The sequence below is a fragment of the Panthera leo genome, chromosome B1, assembly GCF_018350215.1.
Source record: "Panthera leo isolate Ple1 chromosome B1, P.leo_Ple1_pat1.1, whole genome shotgun sequence".
NCBI lineage: Eukaryota > Metazoa > Chordata > Mammalia > Carnivora > Felidae > Panthera > Panthera leo.
In genome coordinates, this window is record NC_056682.1 from 110,711,598 (window position 1) to 110,734,356 (window position 22,759).

The 22,759-nt window shown below is 41.0% G+C and overlaps 1 protein-coding gene across 5 annotated transcripts in view; it reads right to left on the reverse strand.

Moving 5' to 3' along the window:
• ALPK1 (alpha kinase 1) overlaps positions 1–22,759 on the reverse strand; it is a 126,466-nt gene that overhangs the window by 24,737 nt on the left and 78,970 nt on the right. For all 5 annotated transcript variants that reach the window (XM_042935671.1, XM_042935673.1, XM_042935669.1 and 2 more), the window contains one exon: positions 4,829–5,027. In XM_042935671.1, coding sequence (XP_042791605.1) covers positions 4,829–5,027 — 199 coding nt within the window. The remainder of the gene's footprint in view (positions 1–4,828; positions 5,028–22,759) is intronic.

Here is a 22,759-nt window from a genome sequence, read left to right on the forward strand (position 1 = left end):
CAGCACTTGAAATTCGGGAAGCATCACCGCCAACTGGGAGAGCTGCTGGGTTTTTGGCTCTTTCTAGCCATCACTGTATGGTTGCACTCTTGTAGCCTGTAGCTACAAAAAAAGAAACTTATATGCTGTGCCTGCCTTGTAGGCAATTTCCTACCAATTACTAAACTTTCTGACAACCACACTGATTTTTAATTTTAATTGCTGTATTTTTTTTTCCTGAAAGTTCTCTTAAGTTCTTTTTAAAAACAGTGAATCCTTTTCTTTTCCTGTTGTGTTCTTTTTATTATTTTTTTTTTTTGTTTATTTACTTTTTGAGAGAGAGTATGAGAGACAGAGAGAGAGAGAGAGAGAGAGGGAGGCAGAGTGAGAGTAGGCTAGGCACAGAGAGAAAGGGAGACACAGAATCCGAAGCTGGTTCCAGGCTCTGAGCTGTCAGCACAGAGCCCGACGCGGGGCTCAAACCCACGAACCATGAGATCATGACCTAAGCTGAAGTCAGACACTTAACTGACTGAGCCACCCAGGCACCCCTGTGTTCTATTCTTTAAACATATGATTTTTTAAAGTCATATGAGTCTTGGGGCACAGGGGTGACTTGGTTAAGCATCCAACTCTTGATTTTGGCTCAGATCATGATCTCATGGTTTGTGTGTTCAAGCGTGATCCACGTTGGGCCATGCTGCCAGCACAGAGCCTGCTTGGAATTCTTTCACCCTTTCTGCCACTCCCCCACTCACACACTCTATCTCAAAATAAATAAATAAATAAAAATTAAAAAAAAAGCCATATGAGTCTTTTAAGTTGTCCTACTTTTATATTTTGTTTTGGAGTGTCATGTTTCCTGTGTATTGTACACACTGTTCTTCTCTCCCATGTTTCATTTCCTTCGTTGCTTATACAGTTTAATCCGAGGGCATCTTCAGCAAGTAATAGTCTCCTGTGGAATTCCTATGCTCCTGGACTGTGGATGTTTCTCTAGAGCATAGTTTTGTACTTGATATTCTGCTGGGCCCCCAAAATGTAAGTACTAAACTGTTTTTTTTTTCTGTTAATTACTTTGGGGGATTCCCTCTCTTATGGGTAGGGTAAATTCAGACTCCATACTCATGTTTGGCACACTCATGTCTTGGGGTTTTCATTTGTTTGGGGAGATTTTTTTTGGCCTCTACCCAGAGCTTGGGCAGAGAGCAAGCTTCCTTGCCACTTCTGTGGGAGAGCTGGTAGAGCTGTTCAGTCCCCACACAGAGCTGTGCACACCTTTAAGAATTCCAGCTTTATGTAAATATTTCACTCCTCACATAGGCCCAAGGTGCTGTCTCTTGTCCTTGCATGAGGATTAAAATGACAGTCCCTTCCCCTAGGACCACATCCAAGTGTAAACCGCTCCGGCTATAGTGTCATGAGCAGGAGTCTACTGTTATAACTTTGAACACTTTCTGTATTTCCAGCGCTTAAAAAAAAAATTATTCACAATATTTATGTAATGGGAGAAGATTCTATGCTTGCTTACTGCTCCAGGTTGATGGAACTGGAAATTTTAACCTTTATTTCTAATTATGGCTTAAAAGGTTTGGCCTCCTAATTTTAGGCAAGAGTGAGCTGAGCAGGCTCACGATGCCCTCCATTGCCTCTGAAACCCCACATGTTGAAATGCCCCCCACCCTTGGAATGTGTTTTGGGTGGATATCAGGAAGGGTAACAATAGGGCCGTGCTGTCCCCTCATATTACCTTTATTCCTCTTCCTTACTCCTTATAATATCATATAGGTATCTCACTCTTCTGACCCAAGAGTCCCAGGTGCTGAGGATGGAGACCCCTTTCCATGGCACCTTCTTTACCAGGACACCACCCCTGCTCTAAGTCTCTCTCTCTCTCTGAGACATCTGGTGTAGGGGGAGGCTCAAGAGTTGTTTGAGGGCAGAAATTCACAAATACAGTAAAAGATTGCAAATAACCTGCTCTGCGAGTGTTCCCCAAGACAAACATTTCTAATAAAATTTAACTTGATAAATGAGCAATGTCTTGCAATACAAGTAGAATGTCACATTATCACAACTGAGCCAATGGTTCTTCTCTCTCTCTGCGGAACTGTGGGTGATCTTCTCCCATGGTCAGATGCTGGGTCTCAGACCACAGTGTTTGGCAGAAATCAGTGATTTATCAGAACGCTGGAAGGTGCCCACACCTGGCAATAGTGTATTATTTGTCACTTCAAAGCACCTATGGACAGTCCTTTGCTTTTCCATACAAGAGTAAGCTTAGGAATGCTTTGCTTCATTCTAGGTCAGGCTGCCTGCAGATATAGACTCTTTCCTCTGCTGCCTTATTGCCAGTTACATTAAATATGGTATATGACAAGAGTTTATTAATGCTGTGCTGTAGTCAACATCCATGCGAGCATATACAATGGCTCCCATGCAGAAAAAGTTTGAAAAGAAACGTGGTAAGAAGAAGGAGATGATTATGGTGGAAGTTGAGAAGGAAATCGTGGAGAAGGTCAAATGAGGTATGCGAGTGGCCAAAACTTCAAGATTTTATAAGAAGTCTGTATCTTGTCTCGTATGCAGAGGAGGAGGAAAAAAAGGCAGAGGAATCCCTCACCTCAAATGAGATTAGGGAGATGTGTAAAATATGGGAAGCAGTGCAAAATTTTACAGAAAAGCACCACCCGAATAAGGCTGTAGCCGTGTGAACAATGAATCTGTTTAACAATAGTGGGATGTCACATTTCAGCGAAATCCTCAAAAGGAGGCAAAAGCAAGTGTCCTTGGATAGGTTCCTTATTAAAGTTGCATCAAAAGAAAAAGATTCCATGGAGCCGCTAGATAGCAGTGATTCTGTTACTGATAGTGAAAGTCATCCTACACAGTAACCCTCCTCTAGTCTCCCTCACACCAGCCATGAAGGTTGTCAAAGTAAGTACAGGTTAATTTGTTTTTCTTTATATTTTGTATTTTCTTTATTATTTTGTATTCTATTCCAGTATTGTAATCATTTTTATATGAATATGTTTGGGTTGGGGAATGAATCATCTGAGTTTCCATTATTTCTTATGGGGAAATTTGCTTGGATATACAAGTGCTTTGGATTACAAGCATTATTTCCAGAACAAATTATGCTCGCAAACCAAGGTTTTACTGTCTTCACTTAACCAAGGCTGTGTTTGTGTTCTTGTGGCTCTTTTGGTAGTTTCTTTGAGGAAAAAACAACCCAACTGTTGGGGAGTAAGATCTAGGATTTTATCTAAGGTGTACAATATGTGAACAGAGGAGCATACTGTTCATGACGATATCTAGGCTTACTTGTTATCATAGTTGGAAGCCTGAGAGAAACAACAAAATGAACCAGTGAAAAGTTCGATTTGGCTGTGTAAAGCAAAGCTATCAACAGGCCTGCTTACCACTTGACCTCAATTTCCATGTCCCACCATAGCAATTCCGTATACCAGAAACAAGGTCACATTAACTCTTCCAAGTTCCAACTGAGAAGAACCAATATGGAAGTCTGCCTGTGCACGCCCGGCCTTCATCATTCTGTCCTCCCCACAGAGTGCTACACACACACATCATCGCCATCTGATGCCATCAGAAGGAACATCAGTTGCTAGGTTTTCCTCATCCCCCAAACATTATAAACTCGAAACACTGTAAAATGTCCAAGATCAGGGATTTTGGAAGGAAGGAAGTTTTCCTAAGTTCCACTCCGTCTCTGCAGTTACTCTAGAAAAGTAACCAACATGGACACAATTTACACACAGCTGCAAGAACTTGAAAGTGAATGAACTTGGGCTTTTGAAAAGTTAACCTCCACAAGCCCATTTCTCTCATGTCCTTTTATCTCTGTGCCTCTCTGCATCCAACAATTGTCCCATTTAGTATAGTCAGTACAGTTCCTTTTCAAAGGAAGTGAAGTAAAGATATTTTAACTCCTTGCAGGCCAGGCTTATTAAAAACAGCAACAATAGCTAAAATCAGTTTTAAAAGGAAGTGAAGTAAAGATATTTTAACTCCTTGCAGGCCAGGCTTATTAAAAACAGCAACAATAGCTAAAATCAATTTAAAAAACTGAGCCAGTCCGGGAAGGGCAACTTGCTTTCTACTTCTGTCCTTTATTCTTTCACTCTTAGAAGTGAGAATAGCAGGCTACACATTTCTAAACCTCATGGTTATCAGTAACTTAAATAATTCAAAAATTCTATAGAAGTAAACTTCACTGTAATGCATAGCAGGTCTCTTTCCCCTCCAATCCCCCTCTACATTACATCCTAAGTTAGAATGTCAGCCTCATTTTTCATTTCATTCAAAGTGACAGAAGGAAAAAAAAAAAGATACTTTAAGGCCTAATCAGGTACTGTACCGGTGTTCCCAGGGATGGAAAAAACCCTCAAATTACTTCAGTGGGTTTGTCAGCTCTATTGTTAGCATAGTCAAGTGGCCCTGCAGAAAGGAGACAGGAGAACTAAGAGAAAATAGTAGAATTTTAATCTGCTTTTTAAAGGCTCTTGGTCAGAAGTATAGCAATTCAGATACCCCTGTTTGAAAGCAGCAGGACAGATTTGTTAGAAGACAAAAGCTCCAATTAGTATTTTCCACACCCTTTCACAATTTTCTCTACCGCTTTTGGCTCTGAAACCCTTTATGCCAGGGCCTTTGTGCTGGCAAGAGGCGGGTGGAAGGGCATCGCGGGCCGGGGGCGGGGAGAGCCCGCAGCTTGAAAAGATGGCCCGCGGGCCCGGGTGCCCGCCGCACTCCCCCGCCGAAGTCAAGTAGCCCCGGAGGGAAGGCGAGCCCGCGGCTGGACGTCCCGGGCCGGCGGGAGGAGGCCTACCTGCGTTGACCGAGAGTCGGGCTTGGCGAATGACCACCTGCGGGGCAATTGGCGTTCCCGGCTGCAACTTGTGGAGCCTTTTGGCGACCTGCAGGAGCTTGCCCGACACGTCGAGCCCGTACAGGAACCGGTCGCTTAAGAACACAATGGCAGCAGCCGTGGCGCAGTCGCGGGCGAGGATGGAGGCTTTCAAGGACGCCTGGAGGGACATCCACGGGACGTCATGAACCAGACAGAAGCCGCGCCCGGCGCAAAAAGAAGGCAGCCGTGACACCAAGCTTAATCTCTAGGTGTTTTTGTTGAAACAAGAGCAAGAAAACCTAGAACTAGGGGGAGAAACATACTTTCTTGGGCGGCCGAACTAAAAGAAAAAAAATAAATTTTTTGGAAATGGAATAATGGAAAAATGGAAAAATCCAATTCAACTGGGACAGAAAATATTTCTTTCATTTCCCCCACTACGGTTCTAAAATTATACAAGTGCTAAATGCATATTTCCTGTTATTAGAAAATTCAAACACAAGGTAAAAATGAAAAGTGCCCCTTAGTCGACTCTTTACATTAGTTTTTACCCTCCTTGCCCCCAAGCTCATTTGCATTCTTCCTCATAATGGTGTCAGAGCGATCCTTCTAGAAATTTCTACCCTTTTATGTGTGTTTAGGCATTAATTGATTCCTTGTCTTGCCTTGCTTTCTCCCCCCCCACCCCCCCTTCTCTTCTCCCTCCTTTTCTCTCTCATAAATGAGATTACACTACACATATTGTTATGCTAGCTGGTTCTTTCAGTCATGGTAACATCTAGAAGAGGGTTCCACATCAATTCAGCACACTCTGCTTCATTTAATGCCTACATTGTAATTAAGAGGAAATACAAAATTTTAGGTAACATTTTAAACATTTGATTTATATGTAGTTAATGAATACAACAAGAAAAAGAAGAAAACAGGCAGGAAATGAAAGTGTAACATAAAGAATGAGATAAATGAGGCAGAATTATGGGAAACATCATCTTTTGGTCTTGTGAGGTGTTACATTAAAGACACTCAAAGCCTTGTAGCTACTAGCATAAATGAGTTTCCCACCCAGCAGTACTTTCTCCGTTTACTAAACTAAATCAAGCTGTGTTTTCTGAGCATGTGAACTCACATATAAAGCCCTGAAAGCCTTGCTTATTTTCCTAGCACGATGTTACTACACGAAGCACTGCTACATAATCCAAAGTACTAACATTTCTTGGATAAAAACTAGGTACTGGGCACAGTGCGAAGTGCATGCCATGTACTAATTCACTCACTCTTTACAACAATCCTAACAGGCAGGAAACCTGAGACTCACAGGGGTTAAGTGACATGCCCAAGGTCGCATGACCTCTGACTAAGAGGGAGGATTTGAACACAGGAAGTCCAGGTCTAAATCCCACATGCTCAAGTCCCATGTTGCACCGACTGTATTTTAAGAAAACAGCAGTTGGACATCAATTATCTGATACTTGCAGTGATGCCATAAATACCAAATATGTCATCAATGTTGTTAGAGTTGCTGGTCTGAAGCATGATTTACTTTAACAAATTTAAATTTTTAAAAAATGTTTATTTATTCTTTAGGGAGAGAGAGACAGAGTGTAAGTGGGGGAGGGGCAGAGAGAGAGGGAGACACAGAATCCAAAGCAGGCTCCAGTCTCTGAGCTGTCAGCACAGAGCCTGACGCGGGCTTGAACTCACCAGCCATGGGATCATGACCTGAGCCGATACCGACTGAGCCACCAAGGCACCCCTACTTTAACAAATTTAAGGTAAGAGAGGATACATTCAAACTGGGAGAGAATAATCTCTGCTTTTCAAAATCTGCTTGGAACAGTGCTTTCAGAGTTGTAATTTGATACTTGTATATCTATGAGTAAAACTGTTCTAAACTTTTATATCTGGCCCATTCCAGAATTCTATCTATGGTGCTTATTCATGTGATTTGGCTTTCGGCATATATGTTTTGGTGTGCTTATCTATAGCACTGCATATAGAAAATAACATTTGTATTTATAGGTATTCATCCATCAGGTAAAGCCTACCAATAACCAGTACAATAAGCCCTCTATTTTCATGCTGATGCTCTCAACTCATTAAAGCTTTTAAGCTATCGCTGTGTTTATGAAGTCTGGAAAGTGATAATTTGCATTTATATTTATCCTTTTGTTAAAATTGATCACTGCTCTCATTGTGGTATTGATGCCATATTTTAGGGGGGACGATGTCTTCTTTTGATGTTTTTTTTTTTCCACGTGAAGGGAGCTTACTTACTGTAGCACACCTGGCCTCTTTCTTTACCCACTCTGCCCCAGGGGAGGTGGAATGACTAATCTGGTAAATTTGGGAAGAAGAAACTGGGCATGTCTGGCTTACTTCCTCTCTCTCTCTCTCTCTCTCTCTTTTGTTTCCTTGGGAACAGGTGTCTAAGGGAAACAGGATTCTCTGCTCTTTCATATCATAAGTCTAATCTAGAAAGCCACCCTTTATGTGGTGTTCTGCTTGCCTCAGTAATTTCTGTGATTGAATGAGGATGTCTACATAATTTAGGGGTTCAGCTAGCAGACCCCTTGTACTCTAATATGAAGCTATATCTTTCTTTCTTTCTTTTTTAAGTTTATTTGTTTATTTTGAGAGAGACAGCCCGAGTCGGGGAGGGGCAGAGAGACGGGGTGGGGGGGGTGAGAGAGAGAGAGAGAGAGAGAGGAAGAGAGAGAATCCCAAGCAGGCTCTGTGCTGGCAGCACATGGGGCCCAAACTCACAAAACCATGAGATCGTGACCTGAGCCGAAACCAAGAGTCAGAGGCTTAACCGACTGAGCCACCCAGGTGCCCCTGAGGCTATGTCTTTCAATTTAGTCTTTATCAGAATTAAAAGTAATGTTTAACCTGATTCTGCCTACCTTTTTTTTTTTTTTTTCTCTCTCAGCTTGCTCAGAATCCAGGAGGGAAGGAATCCTGGATCCTCTCAAAGATCCCAACATTAATTATTGCCTGATATATCATAACCCTTTCTGAGGAAAACTGCTTTGCCCAAGGTCCCTGCCTTTGAAATAGCTATGCATTTTGCTACTTGCCCTTGACTCCATTTCCCCACCCACGCACCAGCTCAAAGTTAACCCAAGAGTACCCAGCCCCACGACTCTGTGGCCTGGCTTGAAAAAATGAACTTTTAAATCTGAACTAAGAAATATAGAAGGGTAGAAAGAAGCAGAAAATAGAATATAGCTAAGTCATATTTATGGGCAATGGCAGAGTGAAGATTGAAGAATGATGGCTCTGAATCCAAATTTACCTTTTCATGAGGGCCATTTTTAGAGTTACAGGCCTCCTTTATTGTTCCATTATGTTTTCATAATAATGTACACCCCATTTTGTGAATATGTTTGAGTGAACCTCTGTTCTTTCCAACCAAAAAAAAAAAAAAAAAAAAACAAACACAAAACCCGAACTAAAACTGCAATGCTCAAAACTTCTATTGAGAATTGTCAAGTAAATCATCAATCTGAAAAACACAAATCTTGAAGCAAGAACAAGTCAGTCATTTGACATGCAGAAACTGTAAATCAAATGGAAAGGAAAATGTATGGTGTTATGTATGCCTTACTCTGTTCAGTAAGGCCTGTCCCTGATCAAGAGTCCTTCCTATGCGAGGTGTATGTGATAGAGTCCGTGAGTTTGCAGCCTCAGCTGTTCCCTGCACAACTGGCAGCCTGTTCCACTTCCAGGCTTCCTTACAGGTCTGCTTGGAAAGTGCAGCACTCTTCTGCAACCCTGCTCATGACTATGTATCCTGCAGGGTACTCAGCAAGCCACAGTGGGTTCCCTGTCTTCGAGGTTGCACTTCGGTGTATGCTCAATGTTTAGTTCTGTTCTCCCTTCTCGTAGGTGCCCCACTTCAGCGTTAGGGTGATTGTTTACCTACATGGGATGCAATGTTTAGTGACAGGCTATTTTCCAAGGGTGATTCTCAATCCTTACCTCTCTGACAAAAATGGTTTCCATCATTGTAGCACTATCCAGTTTATGAAAAACATTCACGTGCATTAGCCCAGTTAAACTTAGAGTAACTATCAAATCTAAGTAAGGTAAGGAAACTGAAGTTGAGAGGTTACATGACTTTCCAAATTTATAAAGTCAGAGGGTCAGGGTCAGGCAAGAACCCAAATCTGCATCTTTAAAAATATTTTTTTATTGTGGTAAACAATACATAACATGAAATTTACCATCTTCATCATTTTTAAGTGTACAGTTCATTAGTGTTAATCCACATTGTTGTGGAATAGATCTCCAGAACTTTTCCATCTTGTGAGTATGAAAGTCTATACTGATTAAACAACTCCTCTTCCCTGTCACAACCCAGTCCCTGTAACCACCATTTTAGTTTTTTTTTTTTTTTTTAAGTTTATTCACTTTTGAGAGAGAGAGAGGCAGGCAGAGGAGGGGCAGAGAAAGGGGGACAGATGATCTGAATCAAGGTCCATGCTGACAGCAGGGAGCCTGATGCGGGGCTCAAACTCACGAACCTGTAAGATCATGACCTGAACCAAAGTCAGAAGTTCAACTGACTGAGCCACCCAGGTTCCCCTTACTTTCTATATCTATGAATTTGATTATTCTAGGTACTTCAAATAATTGGAATCATACAGTATTTGTCCTTTTGTGTCTGGCTGGCTTCATTTAGCATAATGTCCTCAAGCTTCATCCATGTTATAGTATGTGACAAGATTTCCTTCCTTTTAAGGCAGAATTTTTCCACTGTATATATGTACCAGACCTTGTTTATCCATTCATCTGTTGATGGACATTTGGGTTGCTTCAAACTGTTGGCTATTGTGGACAGTGCTGCTAATGACATGGGCATACAAATATCTCTTCAAAACCAGGCTTTCAATTATTGTGGCTATATATCCAGGAGTGGGATTTATGGGTCATATGGTAACTCTATTTTTAATTTTTTGAGAAAGCTCCAGGCTGGGTTTCCTTAGAGATTCCACCATCTTACAATCCCACCAACAGTGAACAGAGTTCCAATTTCTCCATATCCTTGGCCAACACTTGAGGAACTCAAATGTCTAAAAGGTCAGTTTTTCTTCTGCTTTCTCCTTATAGTCTGATCAAGGTGATTTTGCTCAGTGCTTGATCTGGGCATAGGATACTGGGTCTTTGGAGCTAGGGCTACACTCATCACTCACTGAACCCAAACAGTAGCTCTGAGGAAACCATATCCTTTATTATGATGAGAAAATTCTAACGGGGGGGGGGGGGAGGGACAAAAAACCCCCACAACAATTGAAAAGAGTGTTTTTGTTATGTATTTAAAAGTAAAAGAAAGAAAAGAAACTTTATGGGAGATGGCCTTCACGGTCACTGTTTTGAAAATCTCTAGTTAAAGTTGGTGCCATGAGAGCAAATGATGATTTGGTGATTAGCTAGAAATTATTCCAGCTGGACATTCTTCACACTGAGCTGCAAAGACACTTTGCAGTTCCAGTAGTAACTTCTGTGAGGTGGTCTTCCTGTGTTGGAAAGATGGAGTTTCTAGGAGTTTGGGTAGGTCAAGGTGGCCAGAGTTCACAGAGAAAGGAGCACAAAGCAAGAAGTCCAGAGATCTGAAAAGGTCCTTCAAGTTTTCAGGAGACCTCATTCATGGAAAGGCACCACACCAAGCTGGAGAAAGAGCTACCTAAAAGGACTAGAGGAAACAGTCCCCAGGCTTCATGTAGGTCTTATATTTCCACCAATCAGAAATGAAAACCTTGTTGTCCACAGGGCATGGGGTATTCAGAAGGGCATCACTTCAATAGTGAGTTAAAATTAGAGTAAAGTGGCTCTTGGTCTACTCCGAAAGTTTAGAAGCAAGCTTGAAAAAGAGCAATTTCCTAACTTGACTGAGTCCCAAAACAAACCTCGAAAATATTTACAGGCGGGACGCCTGGGTGGCTCAGCGGGTCAAGTGTCCGACTCTTGATTTTGGCTCAGGTCATGATCTCAGGGTTCCTGAGTTTGAGCCCCACATCAGGCTCTCCACTGACCACATGGAGCCTGCTTAGAATTCTCTCTCTCCCCCCTCTCTGTCCCTCCTCTGCTTGTGCGTGTGCTCTCTCTCTCTTTCCCTCCGTCAAAGCAAATAAATAAAACTTAAAAAATTAAGAAAAAAAGTGTTTATGGACTTGCAAAATACCCACCATCCAATGTGGTAAAACTTACAATGTCTGGCATCCAGCCAAAAATTGCCAGGCATGAAAAAAAAGCCCAAACTGCAAAGAAAAATAAATCAATAGAAACCGACCTCAAAATGACAGTTATTATAACTATATTTTGTAAGTTTCAGAAGGTAGAGTGAAAATTAGGTAGAGTTAAAAATATACAAGGGAGATGTGAAAGTTGATCCAAATCAAACTTCTAGAGATTAAAAAATATATAATGTCTGAAATGAAACCACAGATGTCTGAATTTGTTCTTAGCTGGCATTTATTTGTCAATGGCAAATTACTTAACCTCTCGGAGTCTCAAAGACTTCATCTGTGAAATGTGGATAATGTCTATTTTCACTGCTGTATCAGGATTAGAGGAAATGTGAGTCAAATGCTCAGCACAGGGCCTGGCACATGGTAGGTGCTTAATAAATGACAGGGAATACTGTGTGTGTGTGTGTGGGGGGGGGGGGGGATAGGAAAAAGAAGTGAGTTCATGCACTCCTTTTCTCCTTATGGCAAAATAACAAGAAAAGACAGGCTCTGAAAATAACCGTCAGCAGAACTTTCAATAGAGTGAAAAGGAAATAATCGATCATGTGTATAACATCTATAAGGCTCATCTCAGAATACGACCAAGCCTCTAATTTCCTTTAATCTCTTTCTTCTCTTCGCCAACTCTAAGGAGTGATGTTGCTTGAAACTGAGAAAAAAAAAAGGAAAATGAGCAGGCTTTATGGCAGTTGGTGAAGGAAAGCGGGTTCCTGAAAGGGAGCCTTCGCAGCACGTGCGAGTTGCTTTTGGCTGTCGCCAATGGAGGAATCCCTCCCCAAGCACCTGTAAACTGATGCTGCAAACACCCCATTCTGCATCCCGCATGAACACGCCATATATTTGAGCAGAGAACATTGCCTAATCTATTTTTCCCCCTTCTACTCTTAATAGATTGGAGCACAAAAGCCTGAGAGAGGGTGACCTGCCAGACAAAGGCCCTTTGAGTTCCTTGGAAAAGTAGACTTGGAGGAGGATGGAAGGAATCCAAGTGGCCCTATTATTTCCACTTGCACTAATTAGACATTTTTCTGTCAGCTATTGAGCACTGCTGAGAGGCCAAACTCACTGAATTCATTTCTAAAGTGTTTACAGAAGTTTGCATCTGTTTGTGTCTCTTCAGGAGGAAAATAAGCACTTCAATAGCATTGTGGAAAATCTAAACGAAGCATCCTATTCTGGAGGACCTGGCATCCCCACAGCTGCATAATTTAACTCTGTTTGGGGCTGAGCGTCTCGCATCTCTCTCCAAAACCTAACGATGCAAAATGCAGAGAAGTCAACTCAGGAGAATCTTTTCTTTCTTGCCATTGTCTTTTCTCTCCCTCTTTTGAAACCTCGGCATGCTGTGCACTACATACAGATTTAGGTGGGTATCATTCTTGTCGCCCCTCTCTCGCATTTCTACCAGCACTCTGAGAAATTAATACCCACTTTCATTTGCTGCCAAGTGAAGGGATAGTAAATTCCTCAGCGGCAACGCCGAATACATCACCATCCTGGGAATCTCCCCCAAATGTACGCCCCGGGAGCACTCTGACTTCAGGAGGAGGGTAATGAAAGGAGGCCAGAGTGTGTGGCAAGGAAGGACACTAAAAGAGAAAGTTTCCCTACATGGTAAAATGTGCCTGGGTTATGCACAATTAGATTAACATGAAAGAGAGTCCCTCCCCCACCCCCACTCCCCGAAAAAGAAAGAAAAAGAAAACAACACAAAAACCCTAACCCACTGCCTACATGGGCAGTGCCTTTGAAATGCATATTGGTCTACATGGAATTTGATTCAGGGTTCTTTTGTTTGGGTTTGTAGGCCTATGACTGACCTGCCATCACAGAGCACTCAAAAATATGATCTTTTTAGACAATCTCACAGTAGCAGAATTTTAGTTGTTGGAATCAACATAGGATAACTCAAGGGAAAAAAAAAGGAACAGGAATTCTATTCCTTTATCTTTCTTCAGAGCCTGACTTAAGGGCTGTCAGATTGTTCAAATAGCCACCAACTTGTGTTTTTCTTGTTGAGTGATCATGTTTAAATAAAAATATGTGGATGTAGATAAGAGAGTGCTGGATTTCTAGAGACAGGCTTACAAATGAGTGTGTGCGTGTGTGCGTGCATGTGTGCAACAGCCCCACAGTTGTTTTTTCACATCTGTTTTCAGAATGGAAAATATGGGGTTCTAATTGAGTTTATGGCACAAAGGGAACTTCACGGCTAGAAAGCTGAGTCAGGTGGTAAAGGAATTAAACTCCACAATGAGATTTCAATACACAGATGATTGAAAAAATGCTAAAGAGCTTTTTCTAAGGGCTTTTGCTGAACAGCAGCAAGGAAAAGTGTGTGCCGTTTTCATGGTTCCTTGCATTAGTGCTAGCCCCTCCCAATGCTGAGCATCAAGTTTGGGTCCCAGCTATGGGTTCAAAGCCATGATGCGTTTGCAGCAATGACAATGGCAGCTGTTCTCTAGGGGGCTGGGTGAGGGGACTCAGAACTGAAGCCATCTGGCATTGCAATTGGCAGGAATAGTGGAAAGGGAAATTATTGCTGCATAGCAAATTGGGAGATTGGAAAAAGGCAGGGGAAAGTGGGGGAAGATGTCCTGAGGTGAGGAATTAGCAGAATAAACAAATGAAAAATGATGATGCCTGCATAGTTATACATCAAAAAGGAAAGCAGAGTAAGAGTAGAACCTGTCCAATTGGACTACTCAAGGTCGACGGAAGACCAAGCATGTCATGCTCTAAATTTGTCCACCCGCTGAAATGTGAGGAAAAGAACCGAACTTTCCTAAGGTTTATGCCCAAGGCTGGTTAACATTTCACTGATCTTCTTTCATTTTACCAGTAGAACATGCAAGTCCTTTTTGCAAAATAGTTGCATATCTTTTTCTCTATATACCTAAAGACAGCATTTGCAATCATCTTTCCCTGCTTTTCATCCTCTCTCCCTCATATCTACCATAGATGGAGTTGGCTGTCTTTTAGAAGAAAAAGAAAGCAGTTTCAAAACAGATGACCACTTGCCCAGGATCCTAGTGAATCTCATGGTCCCTGAGAACCAGGGATCTGCATGCCTTAGTCTCTTCCAGGTTGTGATGGCCACTATCACTCCAGTCACCACTGGTCATTTCAAAATCCACATCGATGATTCACTTAGCACACTGATCTCTCTTGCCACAGCTTCTTTATCTCCAGTGATCTTGCTCTACACCAAGCCTTAGTCCCTATGACTATGATACTCATGACTCCCATGGTCAGTCATAGCCTAGAACTTAAAATTTTGATAACAGCCCAGTTGGAATCTCAACTTAACCATTTGATTCTCTGATCTTTATCTACTATTCTAACTGCCTTTCTCAGTAGCTCAACTCCAACAATTCTGCAACCCTTCAGGGACATCCACACAATCCGTTGACCCTTACTATTGTTGTGTAACCAATCCCCTCATGTTCTCGCTTGACTCTTTAAATTCCTGCGGTGCATTGGGGCACCTGGGTGGCTCAATCATTTAAGCCACCAACTTTGGCTCAGGTCGTGATGTCACAGGTTGCGAGTTCAAGCCCTGCATCGGGCTCTGTGGTGACAGCTCAAAGCCTAGAGCCTGCTTCAGATTTTGTGTCTCCCTCTTTCTTTGCCCCTCCCCTGTTTGCACTCTCTCTCTCTCTCTCTCTCTCTAAAATAAATAATAAACATTAAAAAAATTTAAATTCCCACAGTGCATCCAAGTAATGACTTAAAAAAAAAACCCATTCTTGATGCCTTTGTCACTTTCTGCTTCTGTCACATAAATCTGGCAATTCCAACTATATTTATTGTTAAGGAAAAATGTTGGCCTCACATTAAAATCACTTAAGGGAGGGGCTCCTGAGTGGCTCAGTCGCTTGAGCCTTCGACTTCGGCTCAGGTCATGATCTTGGGATTCGTGAGTTCGGTCCCCACATCAGGCTTACTGCTGTTAGTGTGGAGCCCCCGCTCTCTCTGTCCCTCTCCTCTTGCACTCTCTCTCAAAAACAAAATCTCTTAGGGGAACTTTAAAAAGTTCAGATGTCTAGATGGCACCCCAGACCAGTTAAATTGAACTCTTTGGGAATTGTACGCAGGCATTGATTTCTTTTAATATCCCCAGGTGATTCAATGTGCAGGCAGAACTGCGAATCCCTGGGGTAGCCTGACTGTTAGCCACTTTCCTCATCCCTCAATTCCTTCTCTTGCTAAAGGTGAAATGAGTTATCTGATGGGAGGGGGCATACCTGGCTCAGACCTTTCCTCTCCCCTCTCTTCAAAACTTCCTCCCTGTTCGGGGTGCCTGGGTGGCTCAGTCAGTTGAACGGTTGAGTGTCTGACTTCAGCTCAGGTCATGAACTCGTGGTTCGTGAGTTCAAGCCCCACATCAGGCTCTGTGCACAGAGCCTGGAGCCTCGTTCGGATTCAATGTCACCCTCTCTCTCTCTGTTCCTCCCCTACTTGTACTCTCTCTCTCTCAAAAATAAATAAAGATTAAAACAAAATTTAAAAAAAAAGGGGGAGGGCGCCTGGGTGGCTCAGTCGGTTGGGCGTCTGACTTCGGCTCAGGTCATGATCCCATAGCTTGTGAGTTCGAGCCCCGTGTTGGGCTCTGTGCTGACAGCTCAGAGCCTGGAGCCTCCTTCAGATTCTATGCCTCCCTCTCTCTGTGTCCCTCCCCTCTCTGTCTCTCTGCCTTTGTCAAAAATAAATAAAGATTAAAACAAAATTTAAAAAAAAAAGGGGGAGGGCGCCTGGGTGGCTCAGTCGGTTGGGTGTCTGACTTTGGCTCAGGTCATGATCCCACAGCTTGTGAGTTCAAGCCCTGTGTTGGGCTCTGTGCTAACAGCAGATTCAGATTCTATGCCTCCCTCTCTCTGTGTCCCTCCCCTCTCTGTCTCTCTGCCTTTGTCAAAAATAAATAAAGATTAAAAAAATTAAAAAAAAAAATCTTTCTCCCTGTTCTACAATAAGGGAAGGAACTTGCCAGCAACAAAATGAGTCTGGGGTAGAGATTTTACCAACTCACTTGTCTGAATACCTAAAGCTACATTCTCCTATCCATTTTAGAATAATGAAGGCTGCTCTTTTGTATCTATCTTTCAGTTGGCTCTGAACACAGGAGGTGACAATGAGTGTTATTTGTTGCTACTTACAATCCCCAAATTATATCTACTTTTCTGCCTAACCTGAGCTTCTACCCAAGTAATTGCATGTGGCTGGAGAAAAACACACAACCATAACACTTTGAATTTATGACCTTAACATGAAGTTGGCCCTCAGCACAGCCTGACAGTCCAGCTACACTCACACCTTCTGCTCTCTTCTCAAGGTGTCATGCTTTCTATGGACAACCTGGCTTCTTCTTTCACTGAGAAAACAGTCAATGAGAAGAGACCTTTCTTATTGTCTTACCCGGATTTATCAACCCTCTTGCAGTGGAACCCATGTTTCCTCCTACTGTCCCTTTGCCAGGGTTAAGGCCAACCTCCCATTTATATACTCAGTTCTATCCCTCCTTCTTTGCTCTAGGACACGATTCCTGTAAACACCCTTTTTCTCTTCCACATCATTAATTTCCTCGTCTCTGCCAGATCATTCTCATCAGCATACAGACATAGTGTCTTTCATCTTAAAAAATTTTCCCTTAGGGGCGCCTGGGTGGCTCAGTCGGTTAAGTGTCCGACTTTGGCTCAGGTCATGATCTCGTGGTTCGTGAGTTCAAGCCCCGCATCAGGGTCTGTGCTGATGGCTCAGAGCCTGGAGCCTGTTTCAGATTCTGTGTCTCCCTCTCTCTCTGACCCTCCCCCATTCATGCTCTGTCTCTCTCTGTCTCGAAAATAAATAAAGGTTAAAAAAAAAATTAAAAAAAAAATTTCCCTTAATCATATATCTTTGTACATCTTTGTCTTAGTTCAGGCTGCTATAACATAAAATGCCATAAACTGGGTGGTATAAACCTTGTTATAAACATCAGACATTTATTTCTCACAATTCTGGGGAAGTCAAAGAGCAAGGCGCCAGCAGATTCAGTGTCTGGTAAGACCCTACTTCCTAGTTCACAGATGCCATGTTTTTCCTGTGTCTCCCTGGGGCCTCTTTCATAAGGGCATGAATCCCATTCATAAGGGCTCTGCCTTCATGGCTTAGTCACCTCTCATAGGCCTCCCCTCATAATAACTTCACCTCGAGGGTTAGGAATTCAACATATGAATTTGGGGTAGGTGAGGGGATACAAGTACTCAGTCCACAGCAATCTCTCCCCAGCTCCTATGCCATGGTCTCTGTCCCTGTTTACAGTCAATCTCAAGAGTTGTCTAAACTCACTGTCTTTACTTCCTCATTTCTCATTCTTTCTTAAAGCTATATCTTTCATCCCCAACACTCCACTGAACCCATGCTTTTCAAGGTTGCCAACAGCCTCCAAATCCAACGACCATTTATTAATCTTCATTCCAACTCCTAGAAGCATTTGGTTGAGTCAATTAATCCCTCCTTTTTATTCAAGTGACTTCTGGCATTTCGTTCTCCTGGTTTTCATTCTACTTCAATTGCTTCTTTTCTTCACTCTACTTTGCTGGAGTATCCTTCTCCAGCCTCTGAATGTTGAATGCCCTAAAAGTTCTCAAGCTGCTTCTCTTCTCTAGCTGCACTTAGACTGTCCCATAGCCTCAAATATCATTTCTGTTGGTGAATCCCAAATTTGAATACCATCCTTGGTCTCTTTCCTGAAATGCAGCCTTGTATATGAGATTGCCTAGATAACAGCCAACTTGTCAATTAGGTATATCAAACTTAACATATTTATTTTCTTTTTAAATTTTTTAATGTTTATTTATTTATTTTGAGAGAGAGAGAGAGTGAACAGGGGAGGAGTAGAGAGAGAGAGGGAGAGAGAGAATCCCAAGCAGGCTCCACACTCAGCACAGAGCCCAACATGGGGCTCTATTCTACAACCTTAATATCATGACCTGAGCCGAAATCAAGAGCCAGACACTTAACCAACTAGGCAACCCATGCACCCCTATTTTATTTCTTAAGTAGGCCCCACACCTAATGGGCTCAAACTCATGACCCTCAGATCAACAGTTGCATGTTCTACCAACTGAGCCAGCTAGGTTCCCCTCAAACTTAACATATTTAAAACAGAGCTCTTTATTTTCTATACTTGCTTGCTTCTCTCTTGGTGTCTCTATCTCAGTAAAACAAATCATCCATTCATTTGTTTAGGACAAAATTTTAGAGCTTTGACTCCAAGTTTGTGACTCTTCTCCTTCTCTTTTCTAATATATCAGCAAATCCTATTGGCTCTACCTTTATGTACAAATGTCTACAATATTTATTATTGATACGAATGTCATGGTTACATGTAATGACAAAGAAATGTCAGAGAAGCCTGAGAAATTAGAATTCTTATTCTTTATTTTTTAACTATGAAAATATCTCTAAAATCATAGCAAAACTATTTTCTTGGAGAGTGCTTAACCTGGAAATAAACGAAATGAAAAGAAAAATCAAAAGTCTATATTAGTTGATGTGACACTTGACTGTGGACAGAACTCAACTGATTTGGGACCCATGAGCTTAATCTCAAAAATGAAGGGGAACTCATTATTGCAATACACTCCATTTATAGGGGAAAATTTTGCACATGAAGGTTTATAATGTAGCAAATGATTCTTGGCATATGATTTACTGAGAATTTATTCATTCACCCAACAAAATATTTAAGATATAAAATGTATCTTATAGGCATTGGATATACAACAAAGACAGGCATGGTGTTATCTGATCTTCAAACATTTTGAAGATGAAATTTCCCAGCTCAATGTATTGGGTGGTTTTTAGAAAATATAGAAGAGATGAATGTCAGAGTTAAAAACAAAAATTTAATATTTAGGGGTGACTGGGTGGTTCAGTCAGTTAAGCATCTGACTTTAGCTCAGGCCATGATCTCAGAATTCATGAGTTCGATTCCCATGTTGGGCTCTGTGCTGACAGTTCAGGGGCTGGAGCCTGCTTTGGATTCTGTGTCTCCCTCTCTCTCTCTCTGACCCTCCTGCATTCTCTCTCTCTCTCTCTCTCTCTCTCTCTCTCTCTCTCCCTGTCTGTCTCTCTCCCTCTCTCTCAAAAATAAATAAACATTAAAAAATTTTAAAAAATTTAATATTTAGACCAAACATTTAGCATTATAATCTGAGTCAACACATTGAGTTCAAGTCCAAAAATAGGTCCCCAGAAGAAGAGCTATTTGATGAAGAAGATGCATTCTTCTCCCTTGTCCTAACCACCTTGACTCCTGAGGAGATGTCTCCCTTCTCAAAGAGTACCAAGTCAGGTCAAAAGCAAAAGTTCTTATCTAATATGGTACTGGAAGACCTTTGTAACTGATGCTACTTTGTTTCCTGGGAACCGTGTTCACCTCATGTGGATATTACTCCTCTTAACAGCTAATGGGTTCTGTGAGTGGTAATAGCAAAGGAGTCTCAGGTTTTGCCCTTAAGGCACTCCAGGGAAGAATCCAGAATATTGGTTCACCACCGCTTATGATTCTTCTATCTCAGTGGCTGTCATCAATGGTTGTAGAGGAAGAGGCCAGCTTGACAATCAGTTTTGTAGTCTGGGGTTCTTCCACAGCTACATTATTTTCTCTCCTTTTTTTTTTTTCTTTTTTTTTTTTTAATAGTGGTGGTGTGTGACTGCTGGTACCGGGAGAAGGACTTATGAAGAAGTTCAACTGTCAGATTCACTAACATACTGTTTGGAATGTTAAGTTCTTTGCATTGTTTGAAAGGTTGCCTATATACATTAATAGATAAATCTGAAAAAACTTCAGTCATTTTTGATATTTTGATAGCAAAATTCAGCTAGAGGCTTGATTACTCTATTTGATCTTAGCTTCTGTCTTTTTTTTTTTAAATTACATTTCATTTATTTTTTTGTGGAGGTAGTGTATTCACATAGTTCAAAATGCACTTGGGGATATAGTGAAAAGTCTGACACCCCTGGCCCAGGCTCCTTCCTCCCCTCTGAGAAGGTGATTGACATTATCTATTTCTTATATGTCCTTCCAGAGAATTTTTTTGAATAATAATTCAGTTTCTTAACAGCTAAATGGTATTTTTAAAAATATAAATTAATACTAAAGGTAACACTGTAATATCAAAAGGTTTAAAAATCCATAAAATATTTTATATTTGCTTCCTTTTTTTTATGTTGTGACTTTTATTCTTGTGACTTATTCATTCCATAACTGAAAGCCTATATCTCCTTCTCTCCTTCACCCATTTTTCCCATCCCCACACTCCTCTTCCCCTCTGGCAACCAACTGTTTGTTCTCTGTATTTATAGGTGTGATTCTGCTTTTTTTTTGGTTTATTTTTTCTTAAAGATTCTACATGTGAGTCAAACCAATGATATTTATCTTTCTCAGTTAGCATTACACCCTCTAGGTCCATCTAAGTTGTTGCAAATAGCACGACCTCATCCTTTTTATGGCTGAATAATATTCCATTATATATAAATATAAATATAAATATAAATATAAATATAAATATAAATATAAATAAGCACACACACACACACACACACACCCTGCATCTTCTTTATCCATTGGTCTATTGACAGACATTTAGGTTGCTTCCATATCTCGGCTATTGTAAATAATGCTGCAATAAACATAGGGGTGCATGTATCTTTTTGAATTAGTGTTTTAATTTCTTTGGATAAATACTCAGTAGTTGAATTATTTGATCACATGGTATGTCTATTTTTAACTTTTTGAGAAACTTCCATACTGTGGTTGTACCAATTTACATTCCCACCAACAGTGTGAGAGTTCCTTTTTTCTGCATATCCTTGCCAACACTTGTTATTTCTTGTCTTTTTTATTTTAGCCACTCTGACAAATGTAAGTGGATATCTCATTATGGTTTTGGTTTGCATTTCCCTGATGATTAGTGATGTTGAGAATATTTTCATGTGTCTATTGGCTGTTAGTATATCTTCTTTGGAAAAAAATGTCTATTCAGGTCCCCTGACCATTTATTTTTCCATTTTTAATCAGATTACTTGTTCTTCTGGTGTTGCATTGTATAAGTTCTTTGTATATTTTGTATATTAACCCTTGCAAATATCTTTTCTCATTGAGTAGGTTGCCTTTATGTTTTGTTGATGGTTTCCTTTGCTGTGCAAAATCTTTTCATTTTGATGTAGTCTCAATTGTTTATGTTTGCTTTTGTTTCCCTTGAGTTTCTGTCTTGCCTCATAACTATAAAAATCTCATATCTGGCCCTAAGCCATGTCCTTTTGTCGATTAGCTTATAGTATAATAATAGCTACCATTTATTGAATGCTAGGCACCATTCTAAACATTCCATGTTATCCACTCACTTAATCCTCCAAACAATCTATGAAGTAGGTACTGTTATTACTATCATTGTAGATGCTGTTTACATAGGTTGCCCATGATGACAAAGCTAATAAGGGGCAGCTCTTGGATTCAAACCCAAGCAGTCTAGTTACCAAGTCAGCTTCCTTAGCCCCTACCTATACTGTCTTAATTTTATCAAGATTGTCATTGTCATTGTTACCAAAAACGTATGCTAGAAGAGTAGCAGTGTATAGCACAAAGAGAACTGTTTGGACCTCATTTTCCTTAGGGCTTTCTACTGGTTCTTAAACTATTAATTATCAGTGAAAGGATTAAGAGCTTACTTGTCCTGTTGTAATTTTAACAGCTATGCATACTTAGAGAAACAAAAGGACTCACCTGTCACTTTAGAGTCCTATAGTCCAAGGGAATCACATTCACATAAGCACAGCAGAAATAAATGTCCAATCAGTATGGGTTAGCCTTGCTTTAATAAAACCTCATTAAGGAAAAAAATCTCAGATTACTATACTAGGAAATGTCAACCTAAGGAATGGTTATGCATTACACGAGGTAGTCTTCATGATTCACTATAATATTCTTAAATAATGAACTTCTATAATCTATTTAAAATATGATTCAATTACAGAAAATGTTATTAATGACAAATAAGATACTTAAAAAGGGGAGTCAAATAGTGGTACTTCAACCAGGTTGTACATTAGAATCAATAGTGATGTTTTATTAATACAAGTTCTTGGGTCTCAATAGAGATCTAAATCAGGATCTCCAGGTTAGAGGTGCCTGGGTGGCTCAGTTGGTTAAGCGTCCGACTTGAGCTCAGCTCATGATCTCACGGTTTGTGAGTGTGAGCCCTGCATTGGGCTCTGCGCTCACAGCTCAGAGCCTGGAGCCTGCTTTGGATTCTCTCTCTCTCTCTCTCTCTCTCTCTCTCTGCCCCTCCCCTGCTCAGGCTCCGTCTCTCTCCCTCAAAAATAAATAAACATTAAAAAAAAATAAAGAATCTCCTGGTATATTTTAAAGAAGCTGCCCTTCTTTCCATCCCCCAACCCAAACTCACCCAGATAATCTTGATTCAGTCAGCTCATTAAACAGTGTTTGTAATCTCTGGCATAAGCCATTAAAATCTTAAACGGGTATAAGTAAGGTGCATTTTAAGCATATTAGGCAAAGATATGGCCTTATACAAAGAGTGAAGGGAAGCTGTCCACAGTCTTATGCTCAAAGTAATAAAATGAGAGAGCTATTGAGAAAGAATGTTAAGAG